The sequence below is a fragment of the Lottia gigantea genome (genome assembly GCF_000327385.1).
Source record: "Lottia gigantea unplaced genomic scaffold LOTGIsca_51, whole genome shotgun sequence".
In the NCBI taxonomy this organism is placed as follows: Eukaryota; Metazoa; Mollusca; class Gastropoda; family Lottiidae; genus Lottia; species Lottia gigantea.
This window is the reverse complement of record NW_008709752.1, coordinates 1,823,820-1,848,346: the sequence shown is the minus strand read 5'-3', so window position 1 is coordinate 1,848,346 and position 24,527 is coordinate 1,823,820. Positions and strand designations below refer to the sequence as shown.

Here is a 24,527-nt window from a genome sequence, read left to right as displayed (position 1 = left end):
GGATGCCTCCGATTGGTATTTCACAGGATTTATAATTTTTCGTAAAAACAATTTCAATGAACTAAAAAGATCAAAAAAGGGTAGTGGTGTTACCCTACTCAAAAAGATAAATGAATATATCGGTATAAATTGTTATATACCGAGCGATGGATACTGCTTTGTAAAGTGCATTAATCGTGTTTTAAACGAAGACTACACGAGAGATTTTCAAGATTTCATCAACAGTTTTTTTAAAATCAAACAGAAAAGGAGTTATGACATCTGCTAGAATCTGCGAATTCAATAAGAAATTTAATACTTATTTTCAAATTTATATGCCCAAACATAGACATTTTCAACCAAAGAAAGTATACGAAGAATTAGATTGGGTATTTTATTTATACAAAGAACATTTCTGTCTCATTAGAAGAAATAACAAAACCTTAGGCATTACAGAAATAGAAGATAATTATGATGAAAATGTATGGAGAACTTGTAAAGATGATAATGTGGTAACGCAAGTTTCACCTCTAAAACAAAACGTTTTTCCAACCATTCCCGATGATTGTTTATACGCATGGGATTGCGAAACCTATAACGAAAATAAAGCCATACCTTATTCTTGCACGTTAATTAATTTAGAAAAACTAAGAAAAATGTTAAACAGAATAAATAATCACTTTCCAGATTTAAAGCCGACAGATCCCTTTCCAGAAGAATTTTACAACAAACTCATGGCTAATATAGTAGAAATATTTGTAGGTACAGATTGCATCGATCAAATGTTACAACGTTTAGGAAAAATAGATCAAAAAGAATAACATTAATTGCTCATAACGCTAGCGGTTTTGATAACTGGATCATGATCAAAAACGTAAAAAAACTAACACAATGCCCTTTAAAAACGCCCAGAGGAATTCTGTCTCTACCTTTAACTAATTCATTCACTGATGAAGATTTACAGAAAAAATAGAAAAGACAGAAAGAAATAAAGGGTAACTCTAATTATTTGCAAAATATTAATTTCATATGTTCCTATCAACACGAATCATCTAGTTTGGCAGCATGGGAAAATTCATCTAATCTACCAATGAATTTGAGAAAGATCGAGGATGTTAATATTGCAAAATACACTAAAGATAATTGGGAATCTTTAAGACATGAATAGGAACCTTAAACTAAAAGAGATACGTTATGTCTCGGAGCTTGTTTGATAAAATACAATCAAGCAATGAAAGAAGTTGTATTTCAGAATATTTCCAATAATCTAACGGCTCCTTCTTTATCTTTAAAGGGTTGGTATTATTTATATCATTATGATAAAGAAATGATTGAAGAAGAATGGTATGAAACTACTAGAATGGTTCCGAAACACACCGAAAAAGAAAACGTAGAAAAAGTTTACTCACATACTCATTCTTTTATAAGATATTTTATCAGACAAAGTATTAAAGGAGGAAGAGTTTCGGCAAATCGAAAATCATTTGAAACGAATAAAATGGATGAAATTTGTAATATATTAAAGGAATACAATGCAAGTGACACTGATAATATAATTGATTTATTCAAAGTATATAACGCTTGCACGAAAGATAAAACAGAGGTTCATTCGAGACTTAAAAAAATAAAATGTACTAAACTAATGGCCTTTGATGCTAACGGTTTGTACGCTTCCGCCATGTCGGATTTAGATAGCGAATATCCGAGAGCGGAAAGTGGTAGACCATTTCGACAAGAAGAAAATAAAGAATTTGTCAAGCTCTTTAATGAACAGAAATTCAGACCTACAACTGCTATTTTAAAAGTCTGGTTTGAATATCCCAAAAACATGTTCTTCCAACCCATACCAGCTAAAGATAAAATCACTTTCACGAATAAAGAAGGTAAAAAGGAAACTGGCACTAAAATTAGATTCAGAAATGGTTTCTGTCACGACGTTTTAACATCGGTCGATATTCAAGAAATAGTGAAAGCCAGTGGACGAATTATTAAAATAATAGATGGTATAGTTTACGAAGAAAATTTTAAAACTCAACCCTATAGAGATTATATTTTAATTTTAAGAAATCTAAGAAATAAATATAAACGACAAGGTAATATCGTAGGTAGTAATTGCATGAAATTATTAGGCAATTCGTTGTATGGTAAATCTATTCAGAAGGATATAAATACATCGAGACATCTATGGAATGAAGCGACTTTAAAAGCCAACTTCGATTCACACGTCAAAAGCTATGAAAAAGTAAATGATAGTCAATATATAGTTGAGATAAATGAAGAAGAAAAAGAATTTATTCCTCCTAAATCTACACGACTAACACCTAGTCATTTGGGACCATTCGTTTTATCTCACAGTACAAAAATAATGAATAATTTTATTCGCGTGATAGATGGATTTTATAAGCCTGAAATATACGGATACCGATAGTTTATACATTTCGTCTAGTAATTGGGATAAATTAAAAGAAGCTGGGTTGGTGTCCGAAAATGATTATTGTAAAGGAAAGAATGATTACGGTGATGGTGGAATTATATTTGGTTTATATTTAGCGCCAAAAGTTAAATACAATATCATTCTAACTTCCGATGGTGTTTAAAAGGAAAAGAAAACGTTTAAGGGTTACTCTAAAGATAAGATATCAGTAGAAGATTATATTCGATTAGCTAGTGGACTCGATGTAACGAATGAATTTAAGAAACCTTGGGTCAAAAGTTTCATCAATGGAGTAGTTATTCCAAACAAAAGAAAGTTTTTAGAAGTTATCTAAATCTCATTAAGAGAAAAGCATCAAACAGTGAAGGAATCATGTATCCTTACAACGACGGAAAAGAATTGAACATAGATGAAAACTACGAATTTGATGATTTTGATTATCTAACTATTCAAGAAGAGAATGAAGAGTGTTAATTTTTTTGTTTTAAATGAAGTTGAATAACAATTTCCTCGTTACCAAAATCTATAAACCTATTTTTACCATCTTTAATTTCCAGATTTATATCTTTCATCATAAATACGTCGTTTGAAATGGTTTCTCTATAATTCTATATCCTATCGGTACAGTGAATGTTGGAAGACTATAAATAATCTGACATTTGTATTTATTGAAAAATCCACCGTTTATCAATTTGTGATGTATCGATATCATTCTCGATATTAGCTTTGTGTGGTGCTAAAGTGGATTGGGTGTATACTCGTTTATCAAATCCTAGTAACGTATTCAATGAATTTTCTACGTTGAAATCAACTTGACTATTATTTCTTAATATCAATTTTATTTTGTTCAGATTCAAATTACCTTCGAATTCGATGTTGCTTTTACCATTGACACTTCCTCCATATTGAGATATTCGTTAATGTCTATGTATTCGTAGCTTCCTGGTAGTAAACGTATGGTTTTGAACGTAACTCCGTTATCTGTTGATATTTTTATTTGATTATTTTTTTCGTTGATATTTCTAATGGAATTGTAAACAGAGAAATACTTTAATCCCAATTCATATTCTTGATTGCGATCGAGTTCGTACTCATAATCTAGAGATGATTTAATGTCTGATTTATTTGAGGTGATGACGAATAGTTGATCTTTATTTGACATTTTTAATCACGCTTTTATAATCATTTTTATCTATGATACCTTTCTCTAGGAGTCTTTTTAATATACAATTTACTTCATTAAATTGTCTGTGCGATTGATGTCCTTCCTTCATTGCCGCTAATATTATTGTTATCTATTAAGCAATTCTTCATTATTATCGGATAAAAACGTTATACCTTGTCCACTAGCTATCTCCTTTTCCAATTCGTCTATTTGTTCTGTGATTGGTGGATTGTCTTCAGTATAATAACCTGATTCGTCAACTTCGTGTGCTTTTATAAATAGTTTAACTTATTTCGATCTATTTGTGTCGCGTCTTATCCTTTTAATTTCTCTGAAAAATTGAGTATGCTAGTAAATCCTTGTAATCGGCAATACCAGGATCCCCCCATTCAATAAATCTATTAATCCTTCTGTTGTTGTAAATGTAAAGGTTTTTGTATTGATTTTGAATAAAGGGTAAACTTTATCAAATTTTATTTTAAAACCATTAAAGAATAACTTATCATCAATTATAATTGGTGAAATGGTCTTTGGTAAATCTGGGTCGGGGTTTGAAAAAGAATGATTTATATCATCTTCTGTCCTAATTATAATACCATCAATGGGATATTCTATTTGATGAGGTTCTATAGGAGGTGTGGGTTCTAATTTCATTTTAATATCCTCTTGAGATTTTAATATGGGTTGAAATAGAGTTTGTAGATTTTCCGTTAGTCCCAATTGTTGTAATCTGTTATTTTCAACTTGGGTCTTTATTTTATTCTTAGCTTTGATATATTCTCTATTCCTTTTTAAAATATTATTCCAATTATCCATTTTTAAAAAAATAAAATTTAACAAATGTCTGTCATAACTCTTTCACCCGCAGGTTTTCTAGTATTAACGAATATATATCCATGATCATCTGGGTTTTTCCATTGAGCTTTACAAACTTTTTTAAATGTATCTCTGTCCATTCCGTGATTTATCGACTGAATGATTTGAGATAAATCTTTATCGTTTAATTCAAATAATAAAAAACAATTTGCATTTTTTCTAATAAACATAGAATCCATCCCGTAAAAAGATTGGGATTGGTATATGCAGTGACAGTTGTGATGTCTTCCCTTCGTGAAGAATTCTTGTTGAACAGCTTGATTTCTTTGCGCTACGCAGTCGTCAAACAATATTAAGTTCTTTCTTTGCTATCAATATTAGACAAGTCTAGATCATTAACATTTTTCGTAAGAAAAACTTTTATATCCGTTGGATTCTTTCCTTCGATGTCTAAGATATCTTTTATTTCCACTTCTTCTTCGTTTTCTTCGTAATATTGAAATAGGTCTTGAACATCTTTCTTTGGTAGATATTCTAAAGCTTTGAGGAATTGATAATACTATTGCTCTGGTGTTGTTGTGTAGATATACAAAGAATCGAAATCTAAAAGGTTTGGTGTTGTCAACATGTTAAAAGTGAGATGAGTTTTTCCAGAACCGGAACTACCGCATATACACATGAGCATTGGGTTATTAGGAAATATTTCTGAATTATTATTATTTTCACCCATTTTTTATTATTTTAATTTGTTCCAAATATCACTCCTTCTCCTTTATACTTTGAAAGATATATTCCTTCTCCAGTGTGTATATTTTTTAAAAATATTCCATTATCCTTATGTTTGACTTTGATTTCTCCTGTATCATTACTATCTACTAATTTATTTAATCCTTGTTTAACAGTTTTCTTGGTTTCTTCACTAAATCTTTTTCCAAATTCTTTCATTGTGCCTATCATATCTCCCACTCCTGAACCTTTCTTTTCCGTTTTAGGTTTTTTAACCTCTGCTGCCAACTTTTCAATTTTTAAATTGTGTCTAGATTCTTCGGCTGCTTTCTTTTCGTTGGCAACGCTTACTCCACCAGCTGTAGCACCAGCCACCGTAGCCGCCGCGGTTATACCAGCAAATGTTAAAGGTAGGGAAAATATAAATCCACCTTCTTTTGCGTTCGCGTCAATTCTTTCTAAGTCTATATCGTCTCTGACTTTACAATATTTATATTTATCAATAAGTTTTTTAGTTATGCTGATTTCTTTACCATTATAAGTTATTGTAGTTGGTGAAGCTGTTTCTATAGCTTCTATTATTTTCTTGACTAAAGTTTCTGGTTTCATTTTTAAAGGTGTATTTTTTACTCAATTCTTATCATTCTTCTATCTGCTATTTTAATTAAATGTTTTGCTTCTTCCAATAATAAACAATAACCTGTTACATCTCCTTGTGTTTTTTCAATATGAATATTTATGTTGCCTCCTGTTTTTCTTGGTGAGCTGATAGATCAAAACAGAAGATTGGATGATTAAGTGCAAAATCTACATATTCAAACTGAGGTGGATTTCCAAATAATTCACACATGTTTTCATAGTTTCTATACAATTCATTATAATCCTTTGTGGTTGGGTTAATTGTTAAAGGTTGGTAAGGATAATTATCGTTGTTTAATCTTACTTGAACTTTATGGATTAAAGGATTTTGAGTTTGGTTCATTGCCACTCTGAAGACATTATTGTTATTCGTTTGAGAATCTGATAAGTTCTTGAAACCAACTATTAAATATCTTGCTGGTTTAATAGTGTTAGTGATTGACCATGTGGTGGATTCTCCAGTTAAAGTCATGCTACCTACCGTATTACGATGAAGAAAAGCTATTTCAATATCTTTAGTTAATGAGTTGAATATTCTCGTTTCTACTTCAATTGATGGTGGTATTACGGGTATGAAAAGTTGGAGATTCGTTATTTCTAATTTTGCATCTGAACCATTCTCTCCAAAAAATATCTTTTCGTTGATTTCTCCTTGTAGATGAATTTTATATGGTAACCCTATGGAAATGTTCCAACAGACCGAATAAAGGATATAATTTCCAATTTACGAAATTACCCCACCTATTATTCTCAACAACATTATTATACTGAAGTACTCGTTTTTCGAATCCATGATTAGCTGCTCGTGCTACTCTTTCTATTGTGTTTCGAGCAACAACTCTCACTCTAGCTAAATCAGCATCATTTGCAAGATTTCTTACCGGTTCTTTTAAAACACTTTCATCACCAACATCGGGTATCCAACCCGAGACTGAATCGAAATCTTTAGGATATAAAACTGTTTTCAACATTGTGTCGAATTCCCCAGGATGTTTGATTGTTTCTATCGGATTTGAACCAGCTTCCAAAACCATCTCGCTAAATAAAGATGGAAAGAAATTTGTTTTCTAACGTTGTATTTGTTTTTGGAACACGATTTTCATTGGGAGTTCCATCTTTAATTTTGAAATCGCATTTGAAATAAGCATCGGAAAGAAGCAACCAATTCGATAATGAATTTATTTCGAAGGTAATTCTACCACCATCATTCAATTGGGATTTAGTACCAACAGTCGGTGAGATGATAATATAATCCTCTTTTTTCTTGTTAAATGAATAACAAATCGGATCGTATAATCTAAAGATTGGATCTAATATTTTATTTGCCATTTTCAAGGTTTAAAATTTGAGTAGAAATTTTCCAAAAACAAGAGTTATCTCCCTTTTACATTATTTTAATATGCTTTTTTTTTTGATGGAATGTAGGAAATTAATTGAAGGTGTTTTTTGGTGTAAGAATTTTATAAAACGTAGGGAATTTAGGTCTTTTTTAAGTGTAAGAATTTTTTAAATGTAGGATGTTTTGCTGTAAGAATTTATGAAATGTAGGGAATTTAGGTCTTTTTTTTGGGAGTTCATAGATTGGTTGCATTTTTCCCATGAAATAAAATGGAATGTGGAAAAATGCGACCAATCTATGAGCTCATATACTACGTAGACAACATGATTAAAACATCCTTCAACATCCTTTATAATTACCCATATCGTTTACAGAATACTTCGAGTCAAAAAAGTTCACAACAAATGACAAATACAATACAAAGCTACCGCTTTTCATAATAAAATACCTGCTCACTTATGATTGTGAAAAGTTCATTAGCTCTTTCCAAAGTTTTGATTTCGGGTTTAGTTTTACAGTTCGGATCGTTAGTGCTTGTTTCATTTAGTATATGAGGTTGAGTATTAAATCATTATGTGCACCCACAAAACTTCCATTTTGATTTAATAATCTCTCTTCATAGGATGTTGGTTACAGAAACAGAAAACGACGAACGTCATTCGCATTAATATATATATATATTATTTAAATTGTAATTAGTATTACTTTATAATTTATAGTTGAGTAACTTGGTTTAAAACCATATTGTAAGTCCGACGAGACAAACACAGCCTGGTCATGATTAACGATAATCCCGTCTAAAATTTTACAATAATGCTACTGAGTGCTATTCCGCGGTAGTATAGATATTATCGTAGATAAAACAAGGGACAATGGACCGTAACCATGACACATAAGAGCTGATAAAACTAATGATAAGTGTACATGAAAAATGTGAGGAATGATATGGTCGGAAGAATGACCGTAATTGCCGTCATTTTTACGATATTTAAGATGCTTTACGGTATGGATGACTTGATCCACTGCAATTTTGTTAGAATCAAAATTTTGTGCAAGAACACTTATGAGAAGAGCTCTCAATGGAATTGTCAAGTTCTGTCTGTAGCTCAATCAAACCAGACATATTGTACCCTACACTATTATACAACTGGTTTTATTTTATGGCAAACATTTCTGAGATTTCCTCGTCTCCAATAACACCATCGATATTGTTAGATATAGATTTAGAGCTACCTTTTATGCGTTTTATCTCTCCCTAGAAATTTCTAGTGCTATTGGTCACGAGGAAATTAGCCAATTTGTTCGAGGTAATCATATTTGTATTCTGTTTGACCTGCTTCAGGACAAAGTGATATTTCGATCTTGTTCGAGATCGAATTCCTGATATTTGACCAGACCTAGGGCGATTATTATCCTTCCAGATATTGTGCCAGAAAATTGCTGTCTTTCGTGCCTCGGATACATGGTCATTCAAGCCAGGAATAGGGGTTTTACTATTTTTACCATTGCCTCTCTTAAGGATTGTTAAATTATTAGCCTTAATGTTTAATAAAATAAGTTGATTAAAATATTTCTCTAGAGAATGGTAGTGCAATTTGCACTTATAATTAGTACATGTAATTGACTCAGAAGGACACTCAATATTAGCTAGCAAATGATTCAGTTCATTCTGATAGTTAAAATATATGCTATATGTTTACTAGTTTCTGCATTAGATAACTGCTTTTCACAGTAAAAATCTAAGGACAGACTAAGGACTTATCGATAGGTTATCAACATCGTGTAAAGATTTCACATCTGAAATATAACTATATAAATGGCTGACGTATCAACTGTAATTTTACTTTCGTACGTACGTGTAATCAATGGTACTGCTTGTACCCAGAGTCACATTTACAACCGTGTTAGTGTCAATAAAATCACTTAAAAGTCTCGTAATGAACCGTGTAGCGTGCATAATGTGCAATATTATCTTTTATTTATCGAAGTGAAAATTAAGCAATATCCTTACCATTTAACCATACATTGCTGTGAGAACCACAACGTCCATAAGGAACATAATGCGTAGGCATGGTTAGATCTTCTCCTTTTGGCTGTAGCTGGACTCTTCTCCATCCTTCATCTATAAATCTATCCTGGGAGTCAGAATAATACAGGTCACAGTTAATACTCCGGCCACCATCATCATATAACATTTTATAGTTGTGACATGGATCGTTGTCTCCTAGTCCTGTAATTTTACACAGGAATTAATTTTTAAAATTTATCAAACCTCGAACACAATTTCTTTCAACACTATTCTTGGATGGTTAGCCTGTAGCGACAGTAATTTAGTAGGAAAAATATTTAGTTTTAAGCTCAGACTTCTGCTCAGTAGTGCAACGAAATGCAATACCGATTTTGCAACCAAGCTAAAATTGCAATTACGTTGTGGAAAAGTGGGACTTTTCTTAACACGCGATATTAATGAATTACATGTAAAGTTAATGTCCGGACAAGTAAGACGCAATAACTAAATTGTAATGATTAAAATAATTTGATCAAATCTAAAACGAAAATTTATAATCAAATAATATTCAAAGTAAACAACATTAACTATGGTGACATCCCCAGTTCAATTGCGTCACAGTACTCAGTAGAGAGAAGCTGAAATGTGAATCGTTATCGGTTGATTTAAGCAAAATAATTTAATGTATAATCGCACAAATGTACACACAATTACCCATCATGATAAGCAATACAAACTCATGAAAAATATATTGTGTACATGTACAAAATTGCTACGGTAATAACGGTAGACTTACCCAAGTAAATAAGCTGCACAGCTACCAAAAATGACTTGAGAATCGGCCAGTTTGCCATGTTGCTGTCGGTTTTGTTTATGAGTATGTTAATCCCCAGTTGGTTAATAAAACGTCGTAATACACTTGGAGTGACTAAGGCCTCATGCCGACGAGACCGGTCCACAACTGCCTTTATTGTAAACAGCAATGGTGATTAAGTAACGTTTAACCCCAGTTTGTTTTCATTTATGATTTTGAATGTTGACTAACCACATTGTTACGTATGTGATCAATTAGCCCGACAAATTATTCCGGCGCTACCCGTTCCTTGTATGTGACTTACTCCTTGCATATCGGTACGTTTAGGGTCAGACATAAATGTAACTTAGTATGGTTCCGATACTTTTGGATCGTTAGTATTTAAGAACGTCCACCTTGAGGAAAGACAACTTTGGCATAACCGTTGGTGTCTATACAAAAGGTGAACCTCAACAAGTTGATCACTACATTACAGAACCGGATATTCTACATACCAAAATACAGTCGAAGGGTAGGCGTTTTCCCTCATTTACTCTTATTTCCCTGTATCTTCGTAAGTAAAGCATATCCCTTGACTGTATTATGGTACCGTTTCGGGCACAGCAATATTGTCGGTAATGGCTCGAACCTACTGTTACAAGGTCCGGTCCCGCCATAGATCAGTAGGAATCTGGCTTTATCATAGAGTTTAAGTTAAGGCGTTGTCGTATAAATTTCCTTCCTCGTTATGTAATGATTTCCGCCGCTGCTTAAAAATATACTACACTATTCATATACAACCGACTTTTCTATATAAATATAATTTAGATAAGAATATCTATCAAGTCAGTGCATATAGTTGTGTGTGAATATTCGCAATTAACATTGACAAATGCCAGTCATATGTTCAGCTGTACGATTTAAAAGAACATCTCAAAGCCGTTTTTCCAGTATTAAGACTGACAACGCAGGGCTCCAGACTTAATAGTCGTCATGTCAAAGTTTATACGCCGAATTAGAGCACAAATTTACAGTAGGGACTCGCTTATGATTGATATATGCCCAGTTGCCCACTTAGATTCACAAGCTGCCACCATTGTATTGCCAAACTGCCATATTATATTTCGTCTTGCGGTTCGAATCGTTAAAACCTGATTTGAGACTTTTCTAAAGAAAAACAGGTTAAAGTGCCTGTTAGGTGGTATATATAAAAATAAGCGCTTTCACTCATCAGGCTTACCTTAACATTACAATAAAATAATTATATTCTACATATTAAATATAGCACAATCGAACCACAAACTAAGCTTCAATGTGTCGATTATGACGAACCTGTAACATGTGCAGCTATTTTGTTTTTCTCACCAGTCGATTGTGGCTTACTCACTAATGAATGTGAATTGGGACATTTATGCGAAACCGGAAATGCAATATTAAGAAGTCTGCAATAATCGAAAATTGGTATTTTGTTTTATCCGAAATTTTCGATGTCGATATAATTCACGAACGTAAGCAAATTGGAACTATCAAATTTGCAACTGACATTTCGAATTCTCAATAAACTTTTCATGCTCTATCCAAAACGCAGCAAATAAGAAATAAATTCTATCACAGAATGCCACCTTGCTTAAATTTCTGGTAGTAATTAAAACTAACTAAAAAAGTAGTATCACACTAAGTAATCCAATACCACACTTACTACAACAATACACACAAACTCAAACATTCCAAAACAATACAATGGTTATGAGTATTCAAAATTTTTTTTATAACAAGATTAGCTTGTTTTTTTCACATAAAAGAAACAAGCAATTGGTAAGGTGAGTATGTCCAAGACGAGAGCGACACAAAACAACTTCATTTCTCCTGTAGGCAAGAATGAAATTGAAGAAAATACTTAATTACCTGAAAGAACGCTATACATTCCAAAAATTAAAACTGCAAAACTATTATAATCCTTGCGACATCAGTGGCAGCCATCTTGGTTAATGAATATGGTTTAGATTCTCTGGTCTTTCCAATACTGGTAAGCTTGATTTACATCATTAACAATTCAATTTAATAACAATCAAGGCAATTATTTTATCTTAATTAGAATATATTCTATAGTTATTAAAACTGAAATATAATCATATAGAACAGATAAAAAACATTATAACATGTCATCCGTATACCGTTCCTTTGCACAGTGCACCGGTATATTCTGTGCTTAAACGCTACGCATGCATTTTTCTTTTATTGTTTTTGTCTCAGATTGCTGGAAATGTCGATTAAGACTTCTTATTCTTAAAAATGTCCCATACACTCTCCTCGTAATCCATCTCTCCCACACCCATCCCAAAAATAACTGTTCATTTGGTCATTTGCTCAATAAAACGAGAAGGGAGATGAAAGATGGAAGACAGTTTAGAAGATGTTCACGTTTTCCGAAAACATTGAAGGTGCAGTCAAAAATGGCGGAGAAAGGACTGTAAGGAAAATTGTGAATGTGACTTAATCTGGCTCTGTACCGTTTGAACTCGCCAATCTCGAGCCACCCGGATATTTGTAATACATCCGCCTTTTGTAGACGAGAGATTGTCATATGTTTGAACAATATTTTATTAAATAAGTCCGAATGGCAAAACAAAACCTGAAATCCAAAACAACATATTGGCAATACATTATTGCTAGCAGCTAATGAACTAATTACATAAGGAAGTGCAATAAAATATTTTCACTGTTAAATAGATCCATTGCAGAGAGATGTAGAAATCAATCCTAGCCAAGAGGAGAACAGTTAAATGAACTGATCACAAAAGCTAAGAAACATTTCTTACGAACACGAAAAATAGCATTTCATATTGAAACTACAGTACTACACACAAAATCGGTCGGCAAAGTATAGAAACGTTTAATGGCAACTCAACATACTAGATAAGTTAACAAGAACAAGTATACAAGGTTAATAAAATATTTGGACAACAATCTTAGACGAAGAGTACTCGTTTATAATATCATAATCAACGTACCGAGATTAAGAATCTAAATTAACGTTTAAATCTCTGTATATAGCATGATCATCTCTTTAGATATTAGATTTAAGCACAGAATATACCGGTGCACTGTGCAAAGGAACGGTATACTGATGACATGTTATAATGTATTATTCGATTTAGTTAAACTATTCATTAAAGACCTTAATGGAATCTCTTAGAACATTACAACCATACCGTGTTCTCAAGCCGCGTTTCTAATACAATCTAAGGATTTGGTGCACTTTTCATTTTTATTGCGTTTATGGAAATGCTACGAAGTTTATCTAAAGACATTCTCGATTCTGTGCCTACCGGTGATTATTGAGGACAATGGTGAAGAATTTGATAGAGCCGACATGGTATTGTTGCCATTGTATATCTTTACACATTTTTTTTGATGTTGAATAATTGAAAGAAAGGCAAAGTCACTATCTATTCGAATATCACTCTATTGAACGATTGAACAATATGTAGTCTTTATAATTTATTGTGGTACACAATATACCATACTTTGTAGCGTTTCGGTTCACAGGCGGAGGTCTTCGTCTGGCTGTTTGTCTGTGGTGCTTCGCGTGTTTTTGTCTTTTGTCTGTTGTAGTTGTTTCTTGGCGAGTTGTGGATGTTGCTTTATCTATGCTTGTTGTTCTGTTTTCTATCGTTGTTCTTTAATGCTTGAAGAGATGCCCGAGTGTGGGTTTAGGCGAGAGGGGATTGGTGTGTTAGTGATGGTGTTCATTTTTTCTTTGTTCATTTATAGTTTTTATAGTTTTATTCAAATTATGAAAGCTTATACATCTTTTTATGGTCATAAAATTGATCACAGTCAGTCTTTAAATTCAATAACTATGAATAATATAAGGTTTGCTGAACATAACTACATTTAATAGTACTAAAATGAATGGTTAACATAACACGATATGATAGAAGTTAACATTGTCAACGAAAAACCGTCGAATTCGAACCAGTTTAAGATCGAATCAGTCAAAAGCAATAACTCAAAAACCGTTTATCGAAAAATCGTCCAATTTGAATCAGTCCAAGATAATAATAAATCAGTTGTAATTTACGGCCACAATTCAATGTGGGCGTATGAAAATACATATCAAGTAAAATTACAAAATTCTTTACAAGGATCCACTTCTATGGTAAAAATAAAAGATACACAAATAGAGTAAAAGTGCAACTCCACGTCTAAAGTGAATAAACAGAATTCTTTTTAAGGGAAAGTGTACGAGACTTACTTATAGAGTGAATATTGAAGATCTACCACTAGAGTAAATATATGTTTACAAGATCTACTACTGGAGTCATTCTTACACGAAAGGCCACTCAAGTACTTTATGTGTTATTAACAAAAGAAGATTTCTTACTGCTGATCCGAGTTCAGGAATGCTAATTCCTTGTATAATTTGAAAATTTCAATCAATTTGTGAGGTGACTTGTACAATCTGAATGAATTGATGCGACAAATATATGGTCTTAGATTCGAACATTAGCATACTGAGATTCAGAACCTAAATCAAATGTTGAATCTCTGTATACAGAATTATCACCTCTGTAGATATTTTCAGATAGATCGTATATATTTTCTTCTGTTGTGTTATGATTAGGTTGTCTTACTAGATTTCTCCTGACCATTTTATATATTCTGAGGCAGACTATCACCAGAATGAATAATGTAAAGAAACATCCTAAACTCCAACCTACTGTTGACCAGACACTAGTTTTAACATCATCTTTGTCATGTCCCTCATCAACATCTTGATCGTCATCATTTACAATCTTGTCGTCGCCCCGATTATCATAGTCTTTAATAACAGTCTGCTCAGATTCAGGAATGACCACCAATTTGTAAACGAATGTGGCAGGACAAGGACTATAGAAGGGTTTCAAAGGATAAACTACCTTGGATAACTGGGACGAAATGTTTCTGAAATGTTGAAAAAAAAGTTTATAATAATGACCTGTTTCGTTCGATGTGTCAACTAGTTGTATCCATAAACTGTTGTGGTGTTTCGAGTCCTATACATCGTTATTCAAAACATCGCTAATCAAATGGCTTGTGGGTGCCGTCAATACTCTCTTTGAATTGAAATTGAACTTGGGTAGCAAATTGGGGTAGACAAAAAATTGATACATAATCATAATTTGATGAAGGTAACTTGCTTATACTCCTAGAAAAGGTGTTTTCAACCTTGTCTTTCTCTTCAGCTTTTCGCACACGAGCGGTCTTGTCCTGAGACTTTTGTTTCCGACTCGAATCTTGACTAAAATCTCGCGCATGCCCGTGCTTCCACGACATGATTACCGTGTCGCCGACAGGATTTATGTTATCAAACAGGTTTGATAATTGTCTGCTTCTTACGTGATTATCGACAAGGTGGAAAACGACCGACTGCAGATTTTTGTCTCCTTTTGTGCCTGTGCCAGTCGCTGAAACTCAAGACAGAACTGTGATCGGCGACAAAAGTCTCCGACCAAGACCGCTCATGTGCCGGAACCTCAAAACCTTTCAGGATCCTTGATAAGACTCATTTTTTTGTTCTCTCTAGCAATCTCTTTCATGCCGGAAGCTATAGCCTCACTGAATAGAACAATTAATCAACGATTGTCCAAAAGTTGCTGGATATCAAAACTGTAAAAATTACCACCTGCGCAAAACAATATGATTTCATACGATTTGTCCACTTCTTTTGGTAGTCTGCAATAAGTGTTAGCAATTAAATATATAGGGCATTATTTCTTATACAGTATTTGACTGCTTTGACCACCGACAGTGTTGTTCTGTGTACAATATTTCAATATATCTACCTGTGATATGAATAATACATAATTCCACCAAATATAATATAAACAATATTGTCAGAAATCCAAGATTGCCTGTTCTGTAGGTTAAAATTAGTGCTAAAATAGTTGCCGGCAAAACCGTTCCAGTAAACCCTTTGTTCTAAAATAGAAAGAGCAACAATGACGGAAAATCATCTTGAACATTTTAAATATTCAATTAGAGAGATGCTGTGTAACTCGGCAAATTCAATATACATCCAAAACGATTACAGAGATCATAAATAGAAATGATCCTATGCTAGCTGGGTGCATCCTGTTTGTTAAGTAGAAGCAGATGTTATTTTCAGACTCACATTTTATAATTCTACATAATTCTACTAAAGCTAATATGATATCGAGTCCAATTATTGCTCCCGATTTTGTCATGCTGTAGACGAGATTTTCATCATGCGTCCGACGTCCACTTCAATCATCACCTTACACCTTATGTGTAGTGTACATTTAATAGTAATTGTTATAATATTTAAGCAAAGACGTTAAACGTAACTTACAAAGCCGACATTTTGCTGTCAATGTATTTACCTTATCCAGAAATATTATAGAAATAATACGAAAAGAATATATCGTTGTTAAATACTTACGGTACACATTTATAGGCATCCAGCTAGCTTGGGTCAACTGAACAACCACATAGTTTATATTGGATTTTATCAAATATCTGCTTATTTGTTCACCTGGTCCAACCCAATACAAACTGCAACACAATAGATCAAGATCGTATCAACGGCTTGTTTGGTTCAATTTATCTCAGAGAATGATGCACGTCTCTGTCGTGTCGTTCTGGTAGAATAATGATCTGTAAGGTGTGCGCGAGACTCTGCACGTTATAAGATGCCGTGTACCTCCAATAAATTTGCTCATATTGTTATCCTGACAACGTAGACTAACCATTTTTTTTATAGCAAAACCCGTGTTCACTGGGATTCTGGTCCGTTATCTCACTATTTTGAAAAACATAATTTGAATTTTTATTTTATATGTGATAGGTTATTATTAATTAAAATTATCCAATTTTGTTTGTAATATGATAACTCAGGGTGTTATTGGTTTTAATTGCACTCATGGACATGCTGTTATTCAATCCACAATCGTCAGGGAGAAGCTGTTGTTTAAATATTAAACAAAAACAAATACAACTAACGTACCAGACTTGGTTACTATGAGTATCAATCTCAAACAGTGAATATACAGGGCTAAATTTCTTTATAGTTGAATTTGTCAAACTGAAAACTTGTTTGTTCGTCTTCACATCAAATTTCATCAAACCCCAATAACTTGCAGCAAATATTATCTCACCATCGTGTACTCTAAACTCTATAGCATCTAATTTTTGCAAAACCACGGCGCGCTGTAAAAATTCTTTAAGAAGGAAATAGGTCAGATGAAAATGATTGATTTGAATAACATTTCTTTTCAATGATATAAGTAAAGCGGATCTCAATATATTTTCTGCGTCAGGACGAGGACAATTTTGCATTGTTTATTTACAGAAGGGAAGGCAGGTTGTTTCAGTTTTTTCGTAAGATTTTGATATTTTGATACATATTCACTGTTTTCTTTAAATATTTTTGGATTGTTTATTAAAATCCTTGTGTAGAATATAGGAGGGTAAATGTAATATTTATGTTAGAATATAGGCTTTCCTTAACTAATTTGTCAAAAGCACCACATGCCCCTCAATTGAAAGACTGGTACCCCGATATAGACAAATAACCCCTTAATCGTGTTATAAATCCACAAAAGGCTTATTGTAGATAAACAATGGAAGTTGTCCAAATGTAATTAATCCCACCAAAATATTTGTTTTTAATTTACATTGCAAATTAATAATACACCCAAGCCCACAAAACTATTTCGATTTTAGAGAATACGTATATTTTACCTTTGAAAATTAATCTATTTCCAAATTTCTTTGACAGATTCACAACCGTCTTCTTGCCGTCCAGAGCCATTGAGAAGTATCCATTCTTTGTGACCCAGTACAAGACACGCTGTTTGATATCTGCTGTTAAAAATACTATATTACCATCTGAGCTGGCATGGTATTGTTGCCAATGTTTATCTTTACAAATTTTTACTTTGTTTGAATAATGGAAAGATGTAAACAACATCGGTTTTTCTGAAAATAAAATCGCTCCGTATAGAGTAAAACAAAATTTACCCATTGGAATATCACCCCCATTGAACCGTTTTCAAGAATAAGGGCAATAACTCATATTGAGGTAGGCGCCAAAAAAAGCTCAACATTAAATGTTGGCATAAAAAAAATAAAACGCAGCCAAAACGAAATTAATACTATCACGAAATAAATACTATCACAGAACAACCTTACTTAAAGTTCTGGTAGTAAACAAGTATACTAAAAAAAAATTACACTAAATAATCCACACTTACTACAACAATACACAAGAACAATGGTTATTAGTAATCAAAATACGATTTTTTTCATGACAAGATTAGCATGTTTTCTTCTCATAAAACAAACAAATAATTGGTAAGGTGAGTATGTCTAAGACGAGAGCGACACAAAACGACTTCATTCAACTTCTAAATTGAAGAAAATACTTAATTACCTGAAAGAACGCTATACATTCCAAAAATTAAAAACTGCAAAACTATTATAATCCTTGCGACATCAGTGGCAACCATCTTGGTTAATGAATACGATTTAGATTCTCTGGCCTTTCCAATACTGGTAAGCTTGTCTTACATCATTAAAAAATTCAATTTAATGACATTCAAAGGAATCATTTTATTTAATTAGAATATGCTACTGATGCAATATTTTTGTATTGTTTTTGCTGGAAATGTCGATTAAGACTTCTTATTCTAAAAAATGTCCGCGGATACCCCACCCCACACCCAAATATAACTGTTCATTTGGTCTAAGCGCTCATTAAAACAAGATGGAACACAGTTCAGAAGATGTTTCACGTTTTCCGTAACCATAGATGGTGCAGTCAAAAATGGCAGTATAAATTTCAGTGACCTTCATAAATAAAAAAAACGGAAGTGGGTCAACCGGAAGTCATGCAAACCTTTTTTTATTGTGTCAATTTGTTTTCTGTTGTGATCTGCTTTGGCACGAGAAATTTGAAATCAATCGGACGCATAGCCTAGAAAATAAAAAATTTGGTCAAATTTTGCGAAATTCGGCTAAAAAAATGTGTGCTATGAATTTTCAAAATTCGAACCTAAAACACAAAGGATATTCGTGCGAAATTCTAAAACTGAAAACCCGAGAAAAATCGCTCTAAAAATGACGCCTTCTAGAGTCAATTATCTACATTTTCCTTACACCGAGTATGCAGATCCAATGCATTGCTTATGTTGCTGTAACTATTACCGTTTATGCACATTACTCGACACAAACTCATACTTTTTTTGAAAGTACAAAAAGAAAGCAGGAACGCCCAATATATGTAGGGGTTTACCTTACATAATTAAAAATTCAGTTTAATTACTTTTTACATTATTTCAATATATTTTTATGATTATTAAAAATGAAAGGTAATCTTGATTGCGTCAAGTTTACCGTTTTTATGAAACAGTTTCAAATATAATGCTTTGTCTCTATTTAGCTGTTGATTTCGTTTAAAGTTTACACCACTTATTATTTTCTACCATATACTATGATAGCTGATAGCTTGCCAGGCAAGGTAACATACGCTTACTGGCAGCGGTCAGACATGATAATTGGGTCTTTAGTGACTAAAATATGAATTTTATCACTTTAAAGATCTTCATAATGCTTTTGTAGTTTGAATTTATTCATATATATATATATATATAAAATGGATTAAAAGTGTTTCATTTTACCAAGAATTGATGACAACCCTAGTTGCCTAGCCTGTAACTGTCACTTATTTTTTCTGAGTTTTTTTACAACCTTTGTAAAAAAAAATGGACATCAATAACACAAATACATCAAATTAATAAAGCAGGGGCTGCGCAAGGGCTGTGCCGCTTTAGCAATTCAAAACAATGAAAGTAGCACTTCAGCTAATTTACTTTAGAAACCATGTTTTATTGTGTTCAAACAAATTTTAACTCATTTGAATTAAAAAAAACCTTCATTGAAAATTCGTCAAATTCGAATCAGTAAAAGATCTAACCAATATAAATTATCACACCAAATTTCATCTAATTCAGATATAAACTGTAGTCTCTAATGTGTTTTTCTTAAGTAATGTTGACAGACCGTCGAACAGGGGCGACGATATCCATGTGGGCGTATAAAAAGTGTTACATAAAGGACACTCGGGAATAATTTTAAGGAATTCAATGTTTTTCACTAACGCAGTAATGCAAACCAAGTACTAACGAGCCAAACCGCAAAACGAAACCCAAAAGAACATATTGGCGAAACATTGGTAGCAGTTTATAAACTTTTATCACGCTGAAGTAGTACTAGAGCTTTCAATTTGGTCGCATAAGGGGAATCCCCATTCCATTTCATTTCATGGGGAAAATGCGACCAAAATGAAAGCTCCCATAAAGACCTAAACATCCTACATTTCATAAATTCTTACACTAAAAAAGACCTTAATTCCCTACATTTCATAAATTCCCTACATTTCATACACTAAAAACACCTTCAATCAATTTCCTACATTCTATCAAAAAAAGCATATTAAAAATACCCTTATATAAAATAACATAAAATTTTTAGTAGAAGGGAGATAACTCTTTTTGGATAAAAACAGACTAAATTAACTCATTTAAAAATAGGATGAGTTTAATTCTAAAACACGAACAACACAGATTCGAAGAATCGTTCATCACTACTAAGAGTTCTCTTTAGATTATAAATCATATAGTCAGAACAGTTCTTAATCTTTATCAGATACTCAAATTTACATCTGGATGAAAACATACTTACACATCCTATTCTATCAACTATACCATCTTCTACTGTAGGATGGGTACCTATAGACAACATGATAAAACATACTTAATTAATCCCATTCTATCAACTATACCATCTTCTACTTTAGGATGGGTACCTATAGACAACATGATAAAACATACTAAAACATCCCATTCTATCAACTATATACCATCTTCTACTGTAGGATGGGTACCTATAGACAACATGATAAAACATACTAAAACATCCCATTCTATCAACTATACCATCTTCTACTGTAGGATGGGTACCTAAAGACAACATGATAAAACATACTTAATTAATCCCATTCTATCAACTATACCATCTTCTACTGTAGGATGGGTAGCTACAGACATGATTAAACATACTTAGACATCCCATTCTATCAACTATACCATCTTCTACTGTAGGATGGGTACCTATAGATAACATGATAAAACATACTTAATTAATCCCATTCTATCAACTATACCATCTTCTACTATAGGATGGCTACCTATAGACAATAATGATAAACCATACTTAATTAATCGCATTCATCAACTATACCATCTTCTACTGTAGGATGGGTACCTATAGACAAGTAGTATATGAGCTCATAGATTGGTCGCATTTTTCCACATTCCATTTCATTTCATGGGAAAAATGCAACCAATCTATGAACTCCCAAAAAAATAGACCTAAATTCCCTACATTTCATAAATTCTTACAGCAAAACATCCTACATTTCATAAATTCTTACACTTAAAAAAGACCTAAATTCCCTACATTTCATAAAATTCTTACACCAAAAAACACCTTCAATCAATTTCCTACATTCCATCAAAAAGGCATATTCAAAATACCCTTATATAAAATAACATCCTTGTTTCGGTTTTTAATAGCCTCGTTTTAAGTAATGTTATTTTTAGTCTAGAAAAGGGAGATAACTCTTGTTTTGGAAAAAAAAAAAAACTAAATTAATTCATTTAAAAATAGGATGAGTTTAATTCTAAAACACGAACAACACAGATTCGAAGATTATTCGGGCGACGGTATCTTTTCTTCATTATTTTCTCTAGGTAAAACAATAATTCCAAAAGTAGCTAGCTTTGTTTAAAAAAACAAATCACTCATTTCAACCGGAGCGAAAGCCATCGGCTCAATCGCTGAAGCGGGAAAGAGTATAAGCGATACAGTGAAAAAATCTAACGAGTTGAAAGAATTAGAATTGAGAACTAACAGGAGATTAGAAGAAAGGAAAGGAAAAGGTTTTAAAGTTATAGGATAAAAATGATTGTCGCTCACGCTCCAAAAACTTATTTCGGTTCAGGTGATATACAAAAATCATTGGGTTCTCTTCCTGGATTTCCATGGGCGAAATATCCGGAGAAAAACATCTTCCTGGTCATAATTATACAGGTCCAGGTACTAGGTTAGATCTGCGATTAGACGAAAACGATAAACCCAAACCAGGGGAAGAACCAGTCAATAGAGTTGACGCCGCTGCGCTTAAACACGATATACTATACAGAAATAAAGACATAAACTTCAGACACGAAGCAGACAAACAAATGATAATCGAACTTGAAAATATTCCAAATCCAACTTTCAAAGAGAGAATTCAAAGAGCATTAATCATTAAACTCTTGAAAGCAAAGATGAAATTAGGTATGGGATTGGCAGATGAAATTTATAAAGAATTTAGAAAAACTAAAAACTTTTTAAAAGTCAAAGTGTTTGAAAAAGATGAAATATGGTCAGCCGATTTATTCATATGCCAGTCGAAAGAGGATTTAAATATTGCTTAACAGTTATAGATTTATATACGAGATATGTATGGGTTATTCCTTTGAGAAACAAAACGGGATTATCAGTCAAACACTCATTTGAAACGATTATGAAACAATCTAACCGTCATCCAGAAAAACTATGGGTAGATAAAGGAAGTGAATTTTATAACAAAAATATGAAATCTCTGGGATTTGAAATTTACAGTACGCACAACGAAGGTAAAGCTGTAGTAATAGAAGGATTTAACAGGACTCTAAAAAATAAATTATTCAAAAAGTTCACGGAATTGAAATCCCAAAAATGGCTTAAAATATTACCAGTTGTTGTCGACGAATACAATAACAAAATTCATTCATCTATAGGTGTCACACCAACACAAGCCTCGAGTAATCCAAATATTATAAAGTCAATTAACACGCAACATAACTACGAAAATGAAATAAAGAATTTAAATATCAAACCCAAATTTAAAGTCGGAGATCGAGTTCGTATTTTCAAATATAAAAGTAAATTCGAAAAAGGTTACGTTGGATACTGAACGAACGAAATATTTATCGTTGATAAAGTAAACACTACATCACCTCCGACATATGAATTAATCGATCAAGACAAAGAACAAATCATAGGTAGGTTTTATCAAAACGAACTTCAAAAAACTGACTTTTAAAAATGAATGAATTTCTCGATAAATATGGAACCGATACAACCACAAACTTTCAACTTATGAGATGGGCGAATGAGTTAAATATATCACCGTTTTATTATTTATGAGAGATGAAATAAATGATCTGAAATTTTACGCTATAACAAATATACATACTTCCGATCAAAAGGGAGTTCATCATTCTGCTTTGTACAAAGACTCTGACTTTTATTTCTTCGATTCTTATGGATTAGAACCCACTGAAGAGATAATCCAATTGACCAATCAAATGTTCAACATTTCAAATTCAATTACCGGGACAAAAGTTTTGTGGTCAGCTTTCACTTTGGGTTTTATATCAGTTGAGTTTAGGAAAACAATTCGAAGAAATTGTAATAAATTTAACTCAATAAAAATGGCGAATAAGTTTGGATTAGGTTCTTTATCTTTAGAAACTACAAAACCTAACACAACAGCGTGGATAAATAAAGCAAAACCTTACTTCCTGGATCAAATCGGAGACATTCTTCAAGGTGATTTAGATATGAACAATTTTAGCATAACTAATTTAAAGTCTCCGGAAAACGATAATGATGCCATTCACAAGAAATATTTAATGGAACAATTAAATTTAATTGAAGTAAATAAAGAACATTTAAAAGAAAGAATAAATGATGTGAAAAGATTCTTCAAACGACAAATGAATAATAAAGATTTTATTGATGATACTAAACTACAACAAGAAGTAACAAGTTTGAAAAGTTTTATTCAAAAAGAATTAGTCAATGTAGTAGATAAAACTCAGTTACAAACTTTAAGTTCATTAATATCTAATTTAGATGATAAGATTAAAAAGCAAAAAAAAAGATCTTAAACAACTAATAGATAATATTAATCCAGGTATAAGTGAAGACAAATTGCAACGGGAATTAACTAAATTTAAAACTGAATTACAAAAAGAACTAACAAATATTAAAAAACAAATACAAAACAATGATGATAGTGTTATTCAACAACAGATAACCACTATTAATAACCGAGTATTGAAACAGGATAAAAATATAGTCGCATTAGAAAAAAAGTTTCTCAAGAAAGAATCATATTATTTCAATCTTCCATTTGGAAATTTGAGTTATGATGATGCTTCTATTACTGATAATATTGATAAATCAAAAGACTATGAATATAAAAAATATGGATTTAAACTAAATATAAGAGTATTTTCTCCTCCAAATTTTATCCGCCCCTATGATATATTTAAGAGCGAACATCTCCAATCAGATTTTTTTTTTTGAAGAAAAACTTACAATTGAAATAACATTTCCTATACAGGTAAAAGTTCAATCAATATTCTTCAGACAAAACTTACATATGTTTAATAAATTTAACGCTCGCAAAGTTCTTCAGTTTATCAATGGTACAAAAAATGTAGAAATTAAAGAATTAGAAATTAAAAC

At 32.3% G+C, this 24,527-nt stretch overlaps 6 protein-coding genes across 6 annotated transcripts; 2 read left to right on the top strand and 4 right to left on the bottom strand.

Annotated features, from left to right (window-relative positions):
• Nucleotides 1-254: 254 nt before the first annotated feature.
• LOTGIDRAFT_165512 (hypothetical protein) lies at nt 255-2,407 on the top strand (the record flags this gene model as incomplete). The annotated part of the gene is made up of 2 exons (XM_009062525.1): nt 255-737; nt 1,274-2,407. The coding sequence occupies 2 exons, from the start codon at nt 255-257 to the stop codon at nt 2,405-2,407; spliced, it is 1,617 nt and encodes a 538-aa protein (XP_009060773.1).
• A 2,728-nt stretch (nt 2,408-5,135) lies between these two features.
• LOTGIDRAFT_165511 (hypothetical protein) lies at nt 5,136-5,729 on the bottom strand (the record flags this gene model as incomplete). Its single annotated transcript, XM_009062524.1, has 1 exon — nt 5,136-5,729. The coding sequence occupies one exon, from the start codon at nt 5,727-5,729 to the stop codon at nt 5,136-5,138; it is 594 nt and encodes a 197-aa protein (XP_009060772.1).
• Nucleotides 5,730-5,856: 127 nt separating this feature from the next.
• Nucleotides 5,857-6,793, bottom strand: LOTGIDRAFT_165510 (hypothetical protein; the record flags this gene model as incomplete). Its single annotated transcript, XM_009062523.1, has 2 exons — nt 5,857-6,437; nt 6,496-6,793. 2 exons carry the CDS (start codon nt 6,791-6,793, stop codon nt 5,857-5,859), a joined length of 879 nt encoding a protein of 292 aa, XP_009060771.1.
• A 7,602-nt stretch (nt 6,794-14,395) lies between these two features.
• Nucleotides 14,396-16,265, bottom strand: LOTGIDRAFT_165509 (hypothetical protein; the record flags this gene model as incomplete). The annotated part of the gene is made up of 2 exons (XM_009062522.1): nt 14,396-14,846; nt 16,255-16,265. The coding sequence occupies 2 exons, from the start codon at nt 16,263-16,265 to the stop codon at nt 14,396-14,398; spliced, it is 462 nt and encodes a 153-aa protein (XP_009060770.1).
• Nucleotides 16,266-20,507: 4,242 nt separating this feature from the next.
• On the bottom strand, nt 20,508-21,282 carry LOTGIDRAFT_165508 (hypothetical protein; the record flags this gene model as incomplete). The annotated part of the gene is made up of 4 exons (XM_009062521.1): nt 20,508-20,692; nt 20,795-20,923; nt 21,023-21,073; nt 21,204-21,282. The coding sequence occupies 4 exons, from the start codon at nt 21,280-21,282 to the stop codon at nt 20,508-20,510; spliced, it is 444 nt and encodes a 147-aa protein (XP_009060769.1).
• Nucleotides 21,283-23,485: 2,203 nt separating this feature from the next.
• LOTGIDRAFT_165507 (hypothetical protein) lies at nt 23,486-23,944 on the top strand (the record flags this gene model as incomplete). The annotated part of the gene is made up of 1 exon (XM_009062520.1): nt 23,486-23,944. The coding sequence occupies one exon, from the start codon at nt 23,486-23,488 to the stop codon at nt 23,942-23,944; it is 459 nt and encodes a 152-aa protein (XP_009060768.1).
• Nucleotides 23,945-24,527: the final 583 nt, after the last annotated feature.